At 44.0% G+C, this 22,499-nt stretch overlaps 1 protein-coding gene across 2 annotated transcripts; it reads left to right on the top strand.

Annotated features, from left to right (window-relative positions):
- Positions 1 to 327: 327 nt before the first annotated feature.
- On the top strand, positions 328 to 13,642 carry GYG1 (glycogenin 1). 2 transcript variants are annotated; one of them, XM_073673048.1, is made up of 8 exons: positions 328 to 487; positions 6,984 to 7,116; positions 7,211 to 7,385; positions 7,489 to 7,651; positions 9,684 to 9,810; positions 10,959 to 11,178; positions 12,682 to 12,735; positions 12,972 to 13,642. In XM_073673048.1, exons 1-8 carry the CDS (start codon positions 481 to 483, stop codon positions 13,143 to 13,145), a joined length of 1,053 nt encoding a protein of 350 aa, XP_073529149.1. In that variant the 5' UTR covers positions 328 to 480; the 3' UTR covers positions 13,146 to 13,642. The 2 variants fall into 2 exon arrangements, with proteins under 2 accessions (XP_073529149.1, XP_073529150.1); XM_073673049.1 differs by lacking the exon at positions 12,682 to 12,735.
- The last annotated feature ends 8,857 nt before the right edge of the window (positions 13,643 to 22,499 follow it).

Here is a 22,499-nt window from a genome sequence, read left to right as displayed (position 1 = left end):
CATGTTCTCAGGATTTTCTTAGTATTGCTCAGGTGATAATTGCATCACCTCCACAGTGGATAACTCCACCACCTGTGTAATACTAAGGAAATCCTGAGAACATGGCCTGTTGGTGGGCCTTGAGGACTGGAGTTTGGGAACTCTGCTGTAAGGACGCACTGAGCCCGGATCACACATTATTTGCCACATAGCTGGAAATCACCAGGACTGCATGTCCCCTTTAAGTCCATTAACCCGCTCTTCGCCGTGCTGCCCCCTCCAGTATCAGCAGTGATGGCTGTCAGTGTCAGCACACCGGGACTGTGCAGCGCTCAGCCGGACACGCCCTCTCTGCTGTGCAGGGGGCGGGGCCTGGTCACATGGGCCGCATATAAGGGGAGGTCACGGTACGAATGCATGACCGGCAGCATCTGTGCAGCTGGGGCAGGGAAGACGTGACAGCAGCTCCGGCACCGCGCAGTGATCCACATCGGCTCAGAGATGGCAGGTAGGGGCTGCTGTGGCGGGCGGTGCGGGGCATTCCGGCGGCGTTAGCTGTGCTGCCTCCTTCCTTATCGGGCACGTACTGTGCAGCGCCCTCCCCTGTACCGGTGCTCGCTCTCTGCCTCCATTACTTCTCTATAGAAGAGCGAAAGTGACCGTGCTCCCGCTCTGCAGCGCTCGTTAACCCCTTCCTGCCTGCATGATGCCCGATCCTCCTCCTCCTCCTGTACAGTGATACGGCCGGGAATGGTCACTTGTACCTACAGCTCCAGGAGTGCAATGCTTAAACGTGCTCTGGGGGCAGCCTGCAGCTCTAACCACCTGGAGGATGGCACTGCCATGTCAGATACTGACGTGTGGGGACCCGAGCAGGGGCACAATCCTAAAATGACCTGCAGGGAGTGTACAGCCAGACTGCGGCCCTTGTTGGCATGTGGTAATGGAAGGGTTACTCCAGCTGTGAGCCTTCATGGCTATCTGACCAGTAACTACCGGCCTGCCTCACCTGGTAGTCTGCACTGAGGGGCCATGGTACTTAATCTTTACTGCTGGGCCACCAGGATTGCTAGAAAGTGTGGGGGCCACACTGGTCTAATGAGCAATGCTAAACCACTGATGGCGGCTGCTAGCAACTGATCAATGAGCTGTGATTGGCAATTCCCCATCCTTAGCAAACTGTGGATGTTCTGTCCTCCCCCATTCCCTAGAGTTTAGGTTAAAGGTGTCTTCTGGGCATTGCCAATCTAGCTTGTGACTGAGATTCAGATAGCCCTGGTGGCATGAGAAGTGCAGGAAGGCTGGGCCATGGCTCCCCAATGCCAATGAGGGGTAGAGTTGGTTGTGTAGCCTCTTCCAGGCCTCACCCACCAGATGCCCTCTTAGGCCCCCACCTGGTCAGTGTTCCTCCTTACAGGAAACTGGAGCAGACTGCAGGTTACTTTAGATAAGGTCACTGTAAAAAGGTATTGTACCTCTAGGTTATGATCAGAGTTTTATGCTGAGTTGCTTCAAAATCCTGATGGGAGGAAACAGACCATACATACCCTTAGTCTGCGTTCACACACGCATATCTGCTGTTTAACTTTTGCAGAGAATGCTGCACTAAGGTGACTGTTGGCAGTTGTTCACAGCTGTGTATTTTCTGAGATTTCTTAGAATCTTCCACACTGCTGGTACTGTAATACCTGACAGTCTTCCTGCGAAATCCATGGCATAGCTGTCATGTGTGAACATGCCCTGAGCCAGGCATGAGGGCTTGTACCCAATGTCTCCTAACAGTAAAGTATTTGGGTATTTAACTGTCCTTTCAGCAGTGGTGGAGACATGGCACTGGCCTGGGAGAGGGGTAAGTAAAATGCTTGACAGTGGATGGCCCTTTTAGGCTGTGTTCACACTACAACTCTTTCTTTATCTTTGGCCAGGGTTTGCTGAATTTGCAGGATAAATGCAGCTTGCCACCTTCTTGGAAAATCTGCAAAAAAAACCCACAAATGCATAATGTGATCATGCACGTTTATCCTCAAATCTTTTTCAGGTTCCTAATGTCTTGCCTTGATTATGCCATTCCCACATGAGTTTATACAGTATTTATTTGCATGTCCATAGGTGGCCATACCTGGCTGCATTCCTTCACTGGCACATGTCATCTAGTTGTGACACTTCTCACCCAGAAGCTGAATGTAGTTTTGTTAATGAGCCTGTGGATGGGAGGTGTAACACAAACCCATATAGTACTGATGAGTCCTAGAATGCAGGGTACTTGAAGTGTCCTTGAGTGTGCTCCATGGAGGGGCTTGCTGATGGTCAGGTGGTACAGGCCTGCAGTGCAGCTAGTGCTTCCTTCCAGTAACTTAACACTTGCATGCTTGGCTTTAGTGGAGCATTTTTCCATCTTTAAGAAATGGGGTGAATAGTTCTTCAGTGCATCTCTTGGTGGAAGGGACTTGTAGGCAGCAATGCTGTGAATGATCAGAAGGCTACATCTCTCTAGATTCACTTACAATATTCATGCTCATGATAGAATTGGTTTCATATTTTGGAAGTACTAGGTCCATGGAGAGCCCTGGGCATCTGTATAAGACTCCTTCATACAGGCCAATGCTCCCTCTCGCCAGCTGTTGGCTTATTGATGCTTCCAGCGCTCCTATTTTTAGCTCCTCTTCCTCGCTGTCACACTAAGCCCAGGTCTTTACTCTACGATATTTCCACATTAGATAGGCAGGTCTTTCGAGGACTAAGATTCCTATTACTGGTGGTGACAGCAGTGATAGATTCTTAAGGGTTATGCCTGTCTTCATAAATGGGTCACTGACTGCAGAAAACAAACACATCTTATGTACTGTTTATTAATATTCTAGCTGTTGTGATGAACTTTTTTCTAGTGACCGACCTTTACACTCTAGCTGTAGTGACCAAATATGTGCAGTGCTTACAAGCTCCTCTGAGCTTGTAAGCACTGAGGCTAATGGGATCACTGGTGCCCAGCAGTGCTTAAAAGCTGCAGTGGTCGGCAATAAACAGTAAATAAAGTGTTATCTCAAGAACAGCTGCAGATCTGTAGTAGAGAATAATCATCTTAGCAATTTACTGTTTAAGATCTTATCATTGTCCATCTGTGAAGGTGAGACTTCTACTTTACAAGCAGTGCCCAGCATCTTCTGGTCCGAAGGCCTCACTGTGAGGTTGTAGCACTCACAATCCCTGTAAGCTTTGGATTGTGAAGGACTGAGTGTTCAGGTTCTTGCCACAGCAGCTATGCATTGTCTTGAGCTTGTTGGCCAGGGTAGTCTTATCTGCCTCTGTACCTTCTAGAATAAAGCTGGAAATGGTTAAGTCTCAATTCCAGTAGTGAGGGCTGCAAGCAGACATGGGGTGGGTTACATCCCTGGGATCCTCATCCATAGTCTGTAAATGTATGTTAGATGGGACTAGCTCTTTAAGAGGCCCTTCTACATGTCATAGACATTAATATTTTTTTACCTAGCTTAAATGCCACTGTTCTCCTGAATCAGATATTGCTTTCAGTGTCCCAGCACCTCTGATATTGAGATTTCACTTGTTTGGAAACTTAGTCTTGTTATCCAAGGAGGTGTGATCCTCAAGACTGTCGTTGCCATGTAATGTGAGTTGTTGTGCCTGTTCCAAATTAAATTGTAAAATTCAAATGCATGCATGGAAGAACCACATCTGATACATTGAGCATCAGGGCAGATCTGACTTTATTACAACATCGGTTAAGGCTTTATAGCTTGTTAAGTCATACATGGTAACAATATAATTTGGCTCAGCTTATCTCTAAATGTGTTAACATTAGCATACATCTCAATGGCTAAAGGTAATTCTGTCTACACCCAGCTTTTGGATTTTAGGAATCTCACTTTCTAGTTTTGTTTCTTCCTTATGTTTCTCCAAGTCTTTAGACAGACTCCTTATCTCACACATTCTGGCTCAAACTCCATTCTGGTAAGCAGGAGATTCAGTACAAAAATCAAAATGGAGTCAGGATAGATTAAGTAACTCCTACAAAGGTTGATAACACTATGTACAGGGAATTGGGGGTTGTATTTCAGAAATTAGGAGGCCAAACTGAAGAGCTGCATTTAGACCAGATTTTGACCTTACAGTGGACCTAAGACTAGAAATGGTTGTGAACCCACTCAAGTAGTTTGTTCACAATTCTTAGTCTATTGTGTATAATTGGCAAAAAAAAACATAATTTATAGTGAGCAAACCCTAATCTTGCAGGAGTACTAGTTTGTATGGATACAGAGCAAACAAGATAATGCAATACTGTGCTGATGGCACGACCAGTAGTCTGGCATATGGGTGAACCAGGGTATGTGAGGACTGTTTCATCTGTCACTAGACATTGTAACCCACTTCTCAGACAGGTCACAATGATGGGGATGGCATTAGTTTGTTTAATCTGATCTCCCACTCAACCCACAAATGCCAGTCTGTAAATAGTTTTAGTAGCAGGACTATAAAGCCTCAGATACTTGCAGAGTCATGACCTACATCTGCATTCTCTCGCAAAGTAGAGCACATTTTCCCTGAGCAGATCATTATTTATTCAGAGTAGCAGGCTTACCTGCTCACATGAAGGGTTGTGTGAATGGTGGCCAAAAAAGATGCCAGTCTAGCGAAAGCATGCTGATACAATAAACCTCATGCCAGGAGGTACATAAAGGCCAGAATTACTGAGGGTCTGACCACAGCAGAGCCCTATCTAAATGGAGCAGCAATGCACATGCTCTTCCTCTGCTTAGTTCATGGTCTGAATGCACTCAATGAATGGAGCAGCAAGTCTAGCATGTTCCATCCAGATGGGACCCTGGTGTCAGGATCACTGGGGTTCCAAGTGGTTATACCTTAGTGACCCTAAAAAATGTTTAACTTATGGGGTGTTTTTGTGTTGTAGCTGGGTTGCATCTAGCTGAGAACCCCTGATCTATACAGTTTGGTCCAGGAAGAGTTCTAGACTCTTGCTTGCATTACATCTTGTGCAGTGTCTCCTGTAAAGATGTATACTATCATGATGCAGCTAGTCACTGACTTTTACCAATTTCCAACACAAATTTCACTAATCAGTGTGACCTTATGAAACCAATACTCTGGGCTGCTGAATCTGACCATTGAGGCCACTGGAAAAGACAGTTGGCTTCATATTCCTTGAAGATGGTATGAACTGCAATATGGAGATGGCACATGACTTGCTTACACTCAATGTGATATAATCAGGAACCTGAAGCTATATACTGTCAGTCAATTCTTGACTGAATTGTCTAACTTGGTGCATGTTACTGGCTTCTGTGGTAGGTGTGTAAGCACAAGTCTCCTAATTGTGTTCAGGCTCACCTCAGCATTCTTTCTAGATCCACTTCTGCCAAGAACACTGTTGTCCACAGTGCTCCTTTGTCGTCTTGTTTCCTGTGCATGGGCAGGTTATGTAACGGGACGCCATGCTTGCATGTAATATAGGACTGATCTTGTTCCTAGATGAATTGGATACTGTTGCATCTGGCTGAATCTGTGAATGCTTGTTCTTGAGCTGTGGGCCTTTCTTGATCACAGGACTGGTCTGCTGTGTTCCTGCTATACTAACTTGCGTCATGCCATATTCCTTGGGGAATATACTGAGAAACTGTTCACTAGTTTACCATTCACTGCTTATTTCCCCATATTAGACTGATCGCTTCTCCCCATCAACAATAAAATACAGGAACTGAGTTGCCACCCTGTGGTCCAACAGGGGTTTTAAAAGCCAATCCACTGAGGTCCCAAGCAAGAGTAGATGGCCCTACACTGCTGCTCATTCAGTGTACAGCCAGGGACACCAGAACTGGCAAAGCTGCTTACACTTCAAAGTTAAAATTCAATGCACAATATTTTGAAGAGTCACTCACCAGCATGTCAATGATTTATTTTTTTTTAGACATTTGGCATAGTAATTCATAAAGGACAAGAGGTGACAATGGCTGTCATGCATCTACACTGCCATCCTAGGCTAGAGGAAGCATCATACCATACAGAATGGTTGCCTTAGTTCAGCAGGGACAAGACAACTATGCCCAATGTCTAGAAAATAAAAAATAGAACATTGTGCCCTGCACATGCCACTGCCTCTGTCCTGGCATCTCTAATGCACAGACAAGCTTGTATAATTGGTAACAATGTTCTGCCATCTCATAACTGATTTTATGGTCTTGATGCACAAACATGGAGACTATACACTAAAATACTGTCCACATTGTTAGTCTGTAAGGCTTTATTGTAGACATTCTGGGAGATGGTGGGCACAGTGGCCCTGTTGGTGTATAGAAGTGTTTAATGCAGTTCCTGGGGAAACCAAGACCTACTTGGCACTGATGCTTGTGGTGAGAAACGGTTGGAGCTTCATAGTACGTAGAGGAAGTGACCGCTGCCAAGTATCACAACACTGAAAAATGGCACCCATAGTATATGGCTCGTTCAAGAGATGGTAACACTCATGCAGTTCAAAAGGTCTCTGCAAACGCTCGCCTATTTCTGTCTTGCCTTTCTCCTTGAATTTAAGAACATCATGGTGGTCTTATGGGCCCTTATTGTGCATTAAATATACCTCCATTTTCAGTATGCAGCTCATGTCACCAGAAGTGTCCCAGTAGTGTTTGCTCAAACTGCAGTGATGTAAGCCCCCAATATCTATAACAGGACCCCCACTCAATGTGCCACAGAACACAGGCTTGGTGGCTCCTCTGCCACTTCTAATTTTAGGTGCAACTACATACTACCTCCTATAGGTATGAATGAGCCTGGCAGAGCAAGGACTGAATAAATGGATGTGCTGCATACATGGGCATTGCAATCACTCTCTGAAATCTGCATTTTTGGGGGGACTTCAGTGTCTGAGCTATATACAAATCTGTAAAGATCCAACAATGTCTGGCTCGTATGTAAACTTGTGTTCAGTATTTGGGTAAATGTTGAGGAATTTATTTTTTTTTTTTTCCCTCTCCTAGACTATGCTTTTGTCACCCTTGCTACAAATGACTCCTATGGAAAAGGAGCATTGGTGTTGGGCTCATCTCTACGGAAATATACGTCACACAAGCTGGCTGTGCTCATAACTCCTCAAGTCTCAGACTCCATGAGGTAAGTTGTGCTCTTCCTTTGCCTTCACTGAGCATGGTGATGTAGTGAAAATGTCTTGCACACTTTCTTTATTTTATTTTTTTTTTCTCTACAGAAAAGTACTTGACAAAGTTTACGATGATGTTAGAGTTGTGGATGTCTTGGACAGTAAGGATTCTGCCCATCTGGCTTTACTGGAGAGACCGGAGCTCGGTGTCACATTAACAAAACTTCATTGCTGGACACTGACACAATATACCAAATGTGTCTTTATGGATGCAGATACGGTGGTAAAGCAAATCTGATACTTGTTGGACCTCATGTGAATGCCATTTGATAAGATCCCAAAGGTAGGAGCTGATTGTTACAGATTTTCCTTTTTGTACTATTTAGGTTTTACAGAACATTGATGACCTATTTGAGCGAGAAGAGCTGTCCGCAGCCCCAGACCCCGGCTGGCCTGACTGCTTTAACTCTGGAGTGTTTGTATTCCAGCCATCTGTAGAAACCTACAAGCAGTTATTACATAAGGCCACAGAAGAAGGCAGCTTTGATGGTAAGTGGTACAGAAGATGCTGGTATCTTTGCACTAATCTTGCTACCCCAGATATAGCAGACAAGCTCTTAACTTGTACAGACTCTAGTACTAAGGCTCAAACTGCAGACTGTGCTAGAAACGTGTAGAGAGAGAGAGATATATATATATATATATATATATATATATATATTTTATATAATTTTTTTTTTTTTTTTTTTTTTTCTCTAAAGCACCTTTCAACTAAGACCATACAATCTCCTAATTCCTGTCAAATGCAGTATACATGGAGACCAGGGATAATGCCTCCTAATGTCCCTACATATCCCAGACAGCATGCAGATATCAGTCTTTTATGACTTAAAGCCACACAAGGCCTCCATGATGACACTACCCAAAACATGTGACTCTTATTATTCAGCCTAAGGCCAGGACATTCAGCATTCTGTCAGGACTTAAAGACTCTGGTCTTAAATCCTGTCAATCTGCCGACATTCCAGACCTAATACAAGGGACTGTCCTGAATACCACAGCAATGGGCTCACATGGAGCTATTAAACCAACATGTAGTTTAACAAACTGACAAATGTGACCCTGCAAATTCAAAAGATCTTGGCAAAATATTAAAATTCTCATCTTTAATGCAAACTGGTACTCTTATACATCCTTTTAATTCCCACACAACTGCTGTAAAATGGAGTATTGGCTGTTCCACTTGGTGCTGCCTGATAACACTTGGGTGATGCTTCTAGCTGTAGATTTACTATAAAATAAACTAATGCTGAGAAGATTTGACTGTATATTGTTCCTTGTGACTTTCTGTAGAAAATTTTCTAATTTGCTTAATTGCTGAACTTGATAAAGTATACAAGGCCCAAAGCATCAATTGGTTAAGTGACACAGGTTGCCCATAAGGCTAGGATCATACATCACTGGAACTACAAAGTTCACCCTGTTGCATTTGGAATCTAGTGTCCAAGTAGTCACTGATGCAGATGTTTGCCTGAACTCTTATTATAGGTTGCCTTCTGTTTGGTGACATGGATGTGACTGGGGCATAATAGATGTTTCCTCTATTAATTATCACACATGACTTCATATCAAAAGGTGATTGATATTTGTTTTGACAGAGGACGCTGTTACTAGCAAACGGTCTAGACAGTGTTTTGGGAATGGGGAAGAATTGAACTTTAAATGCAGTGCAACTGGAGAGTGATCAGCCTTATTCTTATTTTGTAGCTTGGTGTTTTTACTGTTCACTACTTTAAAGGATTCAGATTTGGCACATCAAATAAGTTGTCTTGTACCAGGAAAAAAAATTGCTTGGATCCCAGCTGCTAGGTGTCTTGCCTAACTTGCTGTCAACTGCCCGGTAGCAGATGGAATTGCCTCTGGCAGTAGAGATTGATTACAGAAAAGGCTGGTGCTTCTGTTGCTCATTGGCTGTTTGGGGCAGGCCACTGGACAAAGGCAAGAGCATGGTATGCTAGTAAGTGAAGGAGAGGTCAAGCCCCTATAGTGCTGGAAGAGTGCTGATGAACTAGCCTTCCAAGTATATGGCAAGTTTACAGCTTCAAAATCCTGACTTTGCTTGGGTAGTAGACTGGTATGTACATGAACAAAATCCGAACTGATAGTTCATCATTGTTGCCAACTTACTAAGACAGGAATGAAGTAGTATTGCTGCTTGGCTGGGTCCATTAAGGGACGGATTACTTGGGGCTGCCCTCCATCAAATGTCAGCCACAATACTGTAGTGGCTGGCAGCAAATCAAAATGCCACATAAGACAAGACCTGCCTCTGGCTGCTTACCACACATTCCAAACTGAGGCCCCAGAGTAGCACCTTAACAAATCCTTGTAGCTTGCTTATGTAGAATGTATGACACCACCACCACCCATAATCTTATCTGCTGGTAACTTCAAGCTTTACCAAGAGGTTGCTTGCTGACACGTCATCAAAGGCCTTCTCCTGTTGGATAAACATTCTGTGCAGATTAATGTGTAACTTTCTCTATGAAGTATAAATTGTACATACACTTTTCTATTTCAGGAGGTGACCAAGGCTTACTGAACTCATTCTTTAGTACCTGGGCAACAAAAGATATCCACAAGCACCTACCCTTTATTTATAACTTGAGCAGTATCTCTATATACTCCTATCTTCCAGCATTTAAAGCGTAAGTACATAGCCTCAGGAAGCTGTGATTGTGCAGGGTCACTGGTATTGGAGGTATGGGGACTTGGTTACTCTGTCAGTGACGAGACATCACATGAGAATTCCATCCCCACGCACTGCAACATCAAGTTACATGGACTCCTTGCAACTGCTAACATAAGCATGACTAAACTTTGCTTCTAATCTTGTAGTTTTCTCAGGCTTTCCCCACCAGGGTGCAGACTTAAGTTGCCAACCCTTGTTAGAGGGGAACTTTCCCCAGGGCCACACAAAACAGACTATGGAGGGCCAAACTTGGTTCACTTTCTCACTTAATATTGAGAAATTAAGTAGCACCTACAAATCCTACTACTCAAACTGGAGTATCTTTATTTAGAGGCCCTCCTGTGACCTTTTCGCTCTGTATAGTGTCAAGTCGCCTACCACCTTCAGTGACACTCCACTCAGTGACATCACCTCTCAAGACTCTCCAGGTCACACTGCACTGAGCCAGAAGTGGCTTTTACAATGTAACCTATAGAATGTCAGAATATAATTTGCACTTGGAAATGAAAGGGACTTGCATCCCTTGAATGAGCAATTTGGTGATGGCTGTTAGTGCCTGCAACTGACAGATTTGTGAATCTGACCTTGAGTGGCTACAAGTCTCATGACCCAAACTTGACAGTCTCAAATATACTTGTGTGGCTGAGGTCAGGAGACCTGCAGCAGGTCTGTGAATGGTCAGTCACCCCTCCCCTGTCAATCATGGTGGAATCTCATTGTGTGAACAATTCAAGAGTATCAAGCTTTAGGCTGTGTCTTGTGACTTAATAAAAGTTACAGCTGGAATTCTAAATCTGTAATGTGCAATAAAATGATGTAGGCTTCCAGTAGCAATGTATAAGTGGACACTTCATGTTTCACCATCAATGCTGTCAGATCAGGTTTTGTACTTGGCCACCTGGCACATCAGCCCGGCTTGTAAAAGTTTCAGCAATGTTTCTAAAGGAATGTCAAACAAGAACTTTCACAAGAAATACTTCTCCATCAGAGCTGTAGACTTGACCAATAGAGTAAAACCAATGAAGTCCTAAAGCCTGGATGACTGACTTGAGAAGGAACTCTTAATGTTAGAAAAATATTCTATATGCCTCTTGTCTTTTTCAGGTTTGGTGCTGATGCAAAAGTGGTGCACTTCCTTGGTAAAGTGAAGCCATGGAATTACACCTATGACAGTAAAACACGGACTGTGAAAGGAGATGTACATGACCAAACGCTCATTCATCCTGAGTTCCTCAGCCTTTGGTGGGACATTTACACATCTAGAATCCTACCACTTCTAACAGAACATGGAGTGGTTAAAGATACTTCAACTGGCTTAAAAGCGGTATGTCTGCCTAGCTGTTCCTAATTGTCTGCAACTTTAATATCCAAAAACAGTGACTTCACCCTCCTTGAAAAACTTGCCTGTACAGCTGAATTGTTTAATGCAATACTTAACTTGAATAGAACTGCATCCCATGGTGGCGGGTATGGAAATGGGCACTACTGGGTACCAGATATCAGCTAGCATTCTGCAAGAGCAGCCATGTTTCCAGTACATCCACACTACACAAGTCTCCATAGCTTTTTAAAGCCTTCAAGAGTTGGTGTCCCAACAGTCCTTTTAAGACTAGTCATCTGAGCAGTGAGTGACTTCAAGTGCAGCTTCCCATTCCTCTGGCTTCCTAGAGATGGGTGGTAAGGTGCACTTAACTGTTTGGCCACACAGAGGCATGAAGTGCCTGTACTTGGTACAGTCATTCTGCACTGAGTCCTTTAAGAACTTTCATTGGGTGGCATGAGCAATTGGCCAACATATTTTAGATTAGTCCATGCAGCACATTTGTAGTCCTAAACTCCTGTGACCTTCTAGAACTTGAACATTTCTTAAAGATCAAGTGCAAAAAAAAAACCTGACTTTGCTTTTTTTTTTTTTTTTTTTTTTTTGGCAAATCTGTTTTGAAGGAAGACATGCTTGATTAGTAGTCACGGTAGTTCTGGCCCTAAAAACTCCAGTTAGATTCTAAGTCTATACTGAAATAAGACTTGCCACTTGATATACATTTTGATTTGTGGCATGTAAACTGTTGCACTACAAGCTGTGCACACAGAATGTATGTAATAGATAAGATTATATCACTTAGCTCTGCAGCAGGAGAGAGCTCATAACTAGAGCTGGGAAATCAGTAAGCCAAACCTGACTCAAGCTTCCTGACTCCACAGCCCGGCCTCACTACTGAGCATGTACATAAAGTGCAGCACAGATTCGTCTCAACTAAAAGCCAAGATCCTTAGATCCGGAACAGACACTAATGGGACACTTCATAACTTTCCCAAAATCGTATGAAAACCTTTACATCACATTCTACATTGAAATGCTGTACCTTATATTCAGAGTTGCTCCATTTTTATACCAACTCCACAGCCCTGCTCGTAACTGCACCCACTGATGGCTGTCTGTTCTCCCCATCCCCAACATCTTGCTAAGCTCAAACATTGACTGCAGTTCTTCAGGTTTCCTAGTGATCAGTGGTGGTCTGCTGGTAAAACCTATTATAAAAACTGCAGAATAGTGCGCAGCCTGGATCTGTCTCTATATCCATGAGGTCTTAAGGTTTTCTTGTACACTAGTATTTTACTTGCACACATCAAAGTTTTATTTGGATGCCAAATCCTGACCTTGTAGCACATATCAGTCACTTGGTGGTCAGTGGGGTGTGTTGTATAACATATTGGCATTTGCTGCATCTTATGTGCACGGGCGTTGTTTCCTCTTGCCGCAGAGGGTTCCTTCCTAATGGGGTATCATAATTCTTCAACCTCTCCACTTTTCTATAACTGTTCACAGCTGTCGGGCTTGGTCTGCTCACTGGCTTTCTCCTGTCGCTTATGTAGAGATGAGGTATGAACGTCAAAAGTTGTCAAGCTGCTATGTACAATTTGCAGACCTCATGCAGTTCATCTTTTATTTTTCCCACTTGGGTTTCTTTAATTTTGATCTTCTTGCCAGCTCTATGTTCTGCTTTGCTTGCCTCCTTGCATGGAAGCTATCCATTGGTTTCCTCATTTTCCAGTTTAGATGTGATCTAACTCCTAGTGAAAATGTCTTGACTTATAAATTTTTCTTTACATTTTTAGGAGGAGGTTACAGAAGCAATGTCACAGATGTCCATAGCGGTAGCATCACCTCCACAACCACCTTCTATATCTTCAGAAGAACGCAGGGAAAGGTGGGAACAGGGCCAGGCTGACTACATGGGAGCAGATTCATATGATAACATCAAGAAGAAGCTGGACACCTATCTCCAATAGGATTGTAATGTCTTCCACAAGAACACAAACCTAAATGGACTTTGCTGTTTGGCATCTAGGACTGTTCTACCACAATGTTTACTAAACTGCTAGAAGCTTTACTAAACCTCAGTTGGTGGATTCATCCACTCGTAAGTGGGATATGTAAAATAAGCATCACTTATGTGCCATTTCTCCAGGGTTCTTGGTAAATGGCTTTACTGGTTACCAACTTGACCAGTAAATGGCACTGGTCATTTTACCTTCCAATATTTGAACAATTGATGCTCTTGTTCCCACTACTTCGTTGTCCTGGATGGTGAAGGACCTAACTCTTCTGTTTGCCTCTTCATAGATATCAACATTGTACAGATATGACTGGTCACAGCAAACTAGAAGCACAATGTAAATGCCTACAACTCCCTTCCTGTTCTGTACCTCAGAGGGCTAATGTAATGCTTCTTTCAAACCTACTGTAATATGGCACTTCAAAGAAATAAACTGGTTTTGGTCAGTAACTTTTTCTTCATCCCTTAACACTTTGCTGATCAGGTCTTGTTTACCCAGACTAGGACCCATGCACACTACCTGCTGGGTGATGTGACATTGCTAACACAGCTGCCCATCTTCATGATTGGTGTGAATATAGTAGAGGGGTGTTAATCAATACACAACTTGACCTTATAACTGGTGTTCTATAAGAGAACTAGGCATGAGGCCCTGTAGATCATCAGTAACATACAGTCAGTTGGCATTTTTCTAGATGTGTAAATGGACCATTAATCTGACTGAATGCTCATCTGCCAGGTAACTGCTGATTCTATGCCATACAAGTTCAGATGCCATTACACACTATCTGGTTGTGACACCTCTGTTCAAAAAAGCCCTTTAGTTTACCCTGGGAGATGATGGGGGGGGGGGGGGGGTTGGGGGGGGTGCAGCCGGCCGTGGCCCAGACCCGACCCGTGCTTAGGGCCGTCACATTAAAAGGATGGTGTGGGCTTATCTGGGTTGAGTGGCTGATTTGACTGTGGCACCTGGTGAAGGCCAGCAGCGCCGCTGCAGTCCACTGAGGCATGGTGTTATGGCGGCCAAAGTTATTACTACTCCCCACAGGCAGAGCATGGCCTCAGGGCAGAGAGACGGGAGGATGGGGGTAGTAGTAGAGGAGTACAGGCTCCACATCGCACAGTGTGGCGCAGAATAAACAGTCCGGAGGCCATAGGGGTGAACTTCCAAGGCTTTAATCACATAGATGGCAGAAGGAAGGTGACTCCCTGCTCCCCGCAGAGTCGCCAGAGACAGGGGTCCGACAACCTCCGAGCAAGTCCAGCATTCAGTTGGGACCCCACACCAGAGTGTTCCTGAACTACAGACCGAATCCTTTCCTGTGTGTGCAAATAGGCCGGGACTCGCTCTGAGCTCCTCTCAGAACTAGGGCTCGGGTGGCAGCTCCGCTCCATCCGATACCTGGTGGGATCCTCAGGGCCTACCAGGCTTTCCCGACCAGGACGTGGAGTAGCAAGGTCAGGGGCTGGTACCCCTCTTGTAGCCAGACTCCCTCTGAATATATCAGGTTGGCGAGGACAGGTGGCGTACACCGCTCAATCTGCATCCTGCCTAGGATCCATTTTCTGTGGAGCCACACTCTTAAGCTCCGGGCCTTCCTGGTCCTTGGCCAGGTTGAGACATTCCCCGTCTGCAACCTGCCCCTCGCCCCAAGGCCGGGGTACGAGGGCTGTGTCTCCCTCCCCTGCAGGCCAACACAGCATCCACTATCAGGGTGGGAGATCACAGTACTTGACAGTCAAAAGAATGATCAAAGACCAAAACCAAAGATGGCTTTGTATTAAATATGAAATCTAAAGTGTAACTAACTTAGTCCTCCACCCTCACCCACTAACTGGTTCCCCAGTCTCCCTGTAACCAGGGGAGCAGCACCTAGTGCATACTAGCCCCCTCTGGTGGAGAAATGTGGTGTTGGATACAAAGGTTGGGTCACGACTATAACACGGTTCTTACCTCAGAGGAGGAACACTACACCATTAGACAAGTGCAGCATCCCTGTGGCGATCAAACCCTCAGGGGCACCACATTTTTAATTGGATTAATTTTAAAATGTGAAGACTAAAAATAAGCTGCAGTCTTCCGGTATATAGACAAGTTGTCCAAACTTTCTCCTAAAATAACATGGTTGACTACCCTTTTGTTATATGCTCACATGACATACTGCCTAATGGACAGGTTTCAACACTGCCCAATGCCATAAGGCTACCAAGATCTGTAGATTGGTGTTCCTAATGGATTTGGCTCTCCATCTCCCTAGGGCTTCACAATGACTCCTAGTGTCAGCTCCTGCTGTAATAGTTAGGCTGTGTGCCCACTATGCACTTTTAAGTGTTTCTGCAGCGACAATTCCACCACGTAAACGCTTGGTAGAAGGTCTGCAATGATCTGCATGTGCTGTGCACATGCTGCAGAAATCTCCGCTGCGGATTATCACTGCAGAAAAACCCGCAGCACTACAATTTTGCAGAATTGCAGTGTTTTAGCCACCATTAACTTGCATTGGACCACATGACTGCACATGCAGTTCAATGTGCGGATGGTACCAGTGTCTGGAGAAGAGGAGCAGCGCTAAGGTCTCCTTGGCTTCCGGCAGTGGTCTGCAAGGACCTTCCATGACTGTCACGTGACTGCTGATGTCATGTGACCATCACATGACTGACATCATGGAAGGTCCTTTCTTTTTAGAGCACCAGGAGCCACCAAAGACACCAGACACATCGCTGAGGAGGCCATCTGAAGGTGAGTATAAATTTTTTTTTTTTTTTTTTTTTTTCTATTGATGTTGCATTTGCAGAATCTTAATTTGGTCACACTATATAAATCCATGCCGGTTGCATGGATTTATAGTGTGACCAAGTTGTCATACTTTTCTAAAATTTTTTTGTCCTGCTAACCCCCTTCCTCTCCCATACAGGTAGGTCATGGCAAGTACAAACACTCTCATTACTTCACCTGCTTTCGCCTTAGTTTTCAGTCTGCCTTTCTGTGCTTCACTTCCTCCATGGCTCTGCACACGTTCCTGGCCCCTACGTATGGACTGGCAGACTGGAATAATCAGCTGTTCTAAATCTCCACTCACTGTCTAGGGCCTCCTGTGATTCCTTCCATAGCTGCTGTCCAACAGGATTTACCTAGTGCTCCCCCAGTTAGTGGGCCAGAGTTAACACGAGTTGTGTAGGCCACCATACCATTCAGCTCCAAGTAAAGCAGTATGTATGCCTGTTCAGAGTGCAGTTAGTGTGCTCCTCAGGACAGATTAAATTTATTTAAAATTGTGGAATTAGTAAAATTTGGAGCAAAGCTCTTCTTATTTAGAACACACTCTGAAAGAAAGCATGGCTTTCTTGACTTATGCAAGGCAGCTGGCTGTTCACGTGGGAAACTTGTGAGGTGCTGCCATGGTGCAAAAGTACCCTAGCACATGAAAAGCCTAACTTGTAGATATCGAGTTAAAAGCATTCTGAACCTGCCCAGCACTTAAAGGGGTGTTCCCATGGTTCATTTTAAACAATAGATCTTGGCATTTCCACAATTGGATGTGTTTAAATAAAATGTTCTTGTGCTGAGATAATGTTATAAATGTGCCCCTGCTGTGTACTGTGTAATGGCTGTGTCTGACCGTGCAGGAACATGGTCTGATCATACCACATCTCCTGGGCAGGGGGGAATTAAGAGTATACAGATACTACAGCATGGGATTGCAGCTGTTTTTTTTTCTGTGGGGTAAAAACACTTTCCTATTGGTTTAAAAAAAAAAAAAAAAAAAAAAGTTTTACCTCCAAAGAATTAGCTGTGATCCCATGCTGTACACTTTTTTTTTTTCTACTTCCTCCCCTGCCCAGGAGCTGTGGTATGATCAGACCCTGTTCCTGTACGGTCAGACACAGCCATTACACAGTACACAGCAGGGACACATTTATAAGATTGTCTCAGCACAGGAACATTTTATTGAAGCATCTAATTGTTAGTTATTCCAAGATCTATTAATGTCTTAATTTGTGGGGAAACACCCCCACCCTTAACTTCCTGACAGCAGGGTTCTAACTTTATTCTCCCAGTAACATTCAGGTTCCAGTCATAAGGCTGATGCTGGTTCAGTCACGTGTGGATAGATGTGGCCGTAAACCCCCACCCTCCCTTGCACTGACAGCCAGCTCTAATGCTGATCCTACACCACTCCAGAGACTGGAGTCGAGTTAATTTCCTCAGCAGCGGGACGCTGGGTGCTGGGCAGGTTCGGAACACTATTCTGCAGAGTAACCTCATGAGTTAACCTGCAGACAAGTAAAATCTGCAACCCAATACAAAATTGTGAACTTGACACACAAAACTCTAGATGTTGCAGTAAGTGGGGATCATGGCCTTACAGTCTCTCCCAGTTTCTCATTCATACACACACTTAAGGTTTGAGCTGTCTGACACTAAAGTAGAACTGTGCAACTTTGTAAAATTGCCAGTCTGATTTTTGGTTGACTGTTTAAAGGCCTGGCTTTCTCACCTAGCTGGACAGCTATTGTCTCAGGAAAAGGCATAAAAGGATATTTGTCATGTCAGTAGGATAAATGCTCCTAAACCATCTATATGGGCAGATAGGTCATGGGAAGCTGAATAAAATGATACATGCAATTCAACTTATGTAAACTAACTGCTCAGGACTGTGGCTAGGACACAATCTGTGGAGGCAGAGCTATATTTTAAATAAAGGGGAGTTGCCAATGTGAACCAAGTAATGATTGAAAGTCTGTTCTCAATTACAACAGCTCTGCACGGAGATCAGAACTAACACCATTCAGCAGGAATTAACACTGTCATCTTGGGCTATGGTCACACTACTAGTATCTGGTCAGTATTTTACATCAGTATTTGTGTGCTTCACCTGGTTTTGGCTTAAGCAGAGAATGTATCATAGAAACACGTCACCACTTCTGTATTTTTCACCCACTCTGGGTTTTGCCTTACAAATACTGATCAAATACTGATGGTGTGACTGTAGCCTTATAGTGCTGGCAGCTGTGTATGATTAGAACAAGTACAGTAATTTTATTACATACACAGTGGATGTTTTCAGTGCTGTCAGCTATACTGCTCCCTAACCCTGGCTGCCTGTGAGACAGAAGCTGAAGCACTGTGGGGAAAATGTCTGCAATGGTTTTATAATGACTACATTTCTTAATGTGCAACCCCTCAATGTCTGGGTATGTCGTTTATTTCTGAACTACAAAAGATTTCCACTACTTTTTTTTAATATATATGGGCATCCCTGCCCAGGTTTAATGTCAGAATTTGCAAAGTTTTCTGGGAAGTTCATCCTGTCCTACCAGAGTTTGTTATACAGTGGGGGGTTGTATTAAGAGCTGTCCTGCCTAAAAGGAGCAAACAAATACAGCTGTTCCTATTCTAGCCCTTGTAATCTAATCATGGTCAGTGTCACAATGGGTAGGCACAAATGCATTCCATCCTTTTCCATACCTGGACTTCATGAGAAGGGTGTCTTTAAGTTCATTCGAGATCCAGCTATTCTCACATAGTATCTATCCTGCAATTTATTTTTTTCTTACCACAGTACCGACCAGAACCATTCCTTAAGAAAAATGTTCTCCTTACAACATTGTCTGATAATGTTAGGAACCTATGCCAGTTTATCCCACTCACCCCTAATCCATACCTCAATGTGAGTGAGCTTCCTGGAACAGAACACCACGAGATACTGTTTCTTTCCTGTTCCCTTTGTCCTCTCTGAGAAGTGTATTGAGTATTGACCTTTTTTCCTTCTCAAGTTTAGTCTGGTAGGTTTATTTATTTTTTTTTTTTTACAGTACACAGCGTTTCCCCAGAGTGGCCCATTTCAGTATTGCGCAAGTTGTTTGTTCTCATCTGCTTAAATGGAGCTGTTCTACAGTCTGTATAGATATGATCCAATCCACATATTGGTGCATAAATTAGCATTTTGCTATGTACACTGGTCAAAAAAAATAAAGGGAACACTTAAACAACAGAATATAACTCTAAGTAAATCAAACTTCTGTGAAATCAAACTGTCCACTTAGGAAGCAACACTGATTGACAATCAATTTCACATGCTGGTGTGCAAATGGAATAGACAATAGATGGAAATTCTTGGCAATTATCAAGACACACTCAATAAAGGAGTGGTTCTGCAGGTGGGGGGCCACAGACCACATCTTAGTACCAATGCTTTCTGGCTGATGTTTTGGTCACTTTTGAATGTTGGTTGTGCTTTCACACTCGTGGTAGCATGAGACTGACTCTAAAACCCACAGAAGTTGCTCAGGTAGTGCATCTCATCCAGGATGGCACATCAATGCGAGCTGTGGCAAGGTTTTCTGTGTCTGTCAGCGTAGTGTCCAGAGGCGCTACCAGGAGACGTGGAGGGGACCGTAGGAGGGCAACAACCCATCAGCAGGACTGCTACCTCTGCCTTTGTGCAAGGAGGAACACGGCCAGAGCCCTGCAAAATGACCTCCAGCAGGCCACAAATTTTCATGTGTCTGCACAAACGGTTAGAAATCGACTCCATGAGGGCCTGACATCCACAGATGGGGGTTGTGCTCACAGCCCGACATCGTGCAGGACGCATGGCATTTGCCACAGAACACCAGGATTGGCAAAAGTCGCCACTGGCGCCCTGTGCTCTTCACAGATGAAAGCAGGTTCATACTGAGCACATGTGACAGACGTAACAGAGTCTGGAGACGCCGTGGAGAGCGATCTGCTGCCTGCAACATCCTTCAGCATGACCGGTTTGGCAGTGGGTCAGTAATGATGCTTTAGTCCAGGTCTGGGAGGAGATCCCACGGGAGACCATCCGCAACCTCATCACATGGAGGCCACACACAATACTGAGCCTAATTTTGACTTGTTTTAAGGACATTACATCAAAGTATGATCAGCCTGTAGTGTGTTTTTCCACTTTAATTTTGGTGGTTGACTCCAAATCCAGGCCTCCATTGGTTAATAAATTTGATTTCCATTGATGATTTTTGTATGATTTTGTTGTCAGCACATTCAACTTTGTACAGAACAAAGTATTCAATGAGAATATTTCATTCATTCAGATCTAGGATGTGTTATTTGAGTGGTCCCTATATTTTTTTGAGCAGTGTATTTCCAGATCCTGTAGTTCAGGACAGCAGTGATCTTTTGATCACTTTTTCCCATTCCTAGGTACTGCTTTTGAACGTCCCAAGGTATGTATTCCACAAGCACAAGAATATTTATTTTTCTTAACCATAAAATTCTTTTTATCACAATTGGTGTCGCCAATTTCATCCAAGGGTTTTTTCCCCACCTCACTGGATTGCTGATTTTTTGTTTTAGTTTTGCTTAAGCTTGAGGTATTTCTCCCCTCCTAACTCCTTGCTACAAATAGAATCGGCTCAGTAGCTGAAGGGGTATAACCGATTGGAAGGAACAAACACTTAAGTTCTTTGTGTCAGCCTCCTAATGGCAGAAATCACCCAAGGTCTGTGTTCCCTAATGAATTTGACAAGAAAAGGATTTTACAGTAACAGAAAATCCACTTGCCAGTGAGAGGTGACTATGGTCTATGAATGTTGTATGCTGCAGTCAAAGTCTATCTAGGTAAGAGTTGGTGACTTGTGGCCAAACAACCAGTCCTCATCTACCTATCCACTTATGGTAAAAAAAAAAAAAAAAAAAAAAAAAAAAAAAATATGAATAGACACTGTTTGGCCAATACATCAGTGTTTTTAGTCAGAAAACACTGAATAGTTGCTAAATTTTTGTGGTTCAGTTTTTCCAGTTTGAAGCAGCTATCCCAAAATGGGCAGAGCTGAAGAGGAGCCGCCAAATTAATCAAAAATGCTGGCATTTCTTACAGCTGAAATGTTTCTCCAGTCACTGACTGAAAAACATTTCTGACAAAATGCACGGGGGCGCACGCCACTGACAAGCTGCGTCAAAATGATTAAAGTTAATCTATCAGCAGGATTTTACCCCCAAAACTATATGTAAATATGTATATGCAACGCTTCGGGGAATAGAGCTGGACTGAGAGCTTCAAATCTACCATAGTTTGGGGGTGGAATCTTGGTGAGATTCCCTTTAAGTGGAATGTGCCTCTTAATGAATTAGGCGCATCTTCAAAATGCCTCTTAAGACTTAAGTGTAAAATACCAATATTAACCCCTTCACAGCACACATGTATATGTGTCGTGGCTCCCCCTTTGATGCGGGCTCTGGCATTGAGCCCACATCTTTTCAGGCACATGACAGCTGTCATGTGTCCCTACCAGCCGCAGGTGGAATCGTGATCCACACGATTGTCTCTTGACTACATCGGCCATACAGTAAAATGACATATCTTTCAATGGATGGCATCACAGCTTGGACCGCCTCAACTGATGGGGCATTTGAAAGCACACAGACAGTATCTGTTACTTCTGGGTAACTGTTCCATGTTGCCAGGCAATTGACTTTACCTCTTCCTGAAAACTTGGAAGTAGCGTCACAGTTAATGCATGAAAAGCTGGCAGACCGTTATGTTTTTCTGTTCCCAGTGATTTGACCAAGGCATTTATATCAAGTTTCCTGAAGCTTTTCCCTTTCCCAAAGGCAACCCACACATTACAATAAGGTTATGTGCACACGATGCAGAAATGCGCAGGATTTTTTCCTGAGCGTTTCTGCATCTCCCTGGCAGGAAAAAACGCATGCGGATTGTGCATGCGGATTGTACATGCGTTTTCCTGCCAGGGACAAGCGGAAATGGAGCGGTACCCACTGACATTTCCACATGCGGATTGACAAGCACTTTCCAAGCGATTAGCATCACTTGGAAAGTGCTTGTGACAACTAGGTCACACTATATAAATCCATGCAAACAGCATGGATTTATATAGTGTGACCCGAGAGAGTGGTAAAAATAAAAAAATAATGTATACTTACCCTCCGATGGCCCCCAGTGTCCCGCTCACTACTTTCTCCCTTGCCGGCAACATTGAATTGAAAGACCTGCCGACGTCAGCGTCACGTGACCCGTCACATGACTCTGACGTCAGCGCAGGTCCTTCAACTCACTGCAAAGTGCCGGGAACCAAGCAGGAGCGGTGCGCGGGCCGACAGAAGGAAAGTATACATTTATTTATTCTATTCTTTTTTTTACAGATTTTTTTAATGGTACCTGGGTGTGGATGAGACTCTCCTCTCCTCCACACCCGGGTACCATCCGCACATTAGAACGCGTGGATTACGCATCTACATATACAGTGATGTGTAATCCATGCGGTCTAATGCAAGTCAATGGCGGCAAAAACGCCGCGTTTC

The sequence above is a fragment of the Phyllobates terribilis genome, unplaced genomic scaffold (assembly GCF_046119375.1).
Source record: "Phyllobates terribilis strain yellow unplaced genomic scaffold, ASM4611937v1 Scaffold_3__8_contigs__length_932513732, whole genome shotgun sequence".
In the NCBI taxonomy this organism is placed as follows: Eukaryota; Metazoa; Chordata; class Amphibia; order Anura; family Dendrobatidae; genus Phyllobates; species Phyllobates terribilis.
This window is presented reverse-complemented; position numbering and strand designations above follow the sequence as displayed.

Coding starts and splice junctions, on each gene's coding strand:
- GYG1 (XM_073673048.1), top strand. Junction 7,386..7,488: donor TTATGGATGCAGATACGGTG/GTAAAGCAAATC, acceptor TGTACTATTTAG/GTTTTACAGAACATTGATGA. Junction 7,652..9,683: donor AGAAGAAGGCAGCTTTGATG/GTAAGTGGTACA, acceptor TTTCTATTTCAG/GAGGTGACCAAGGCTTACTG.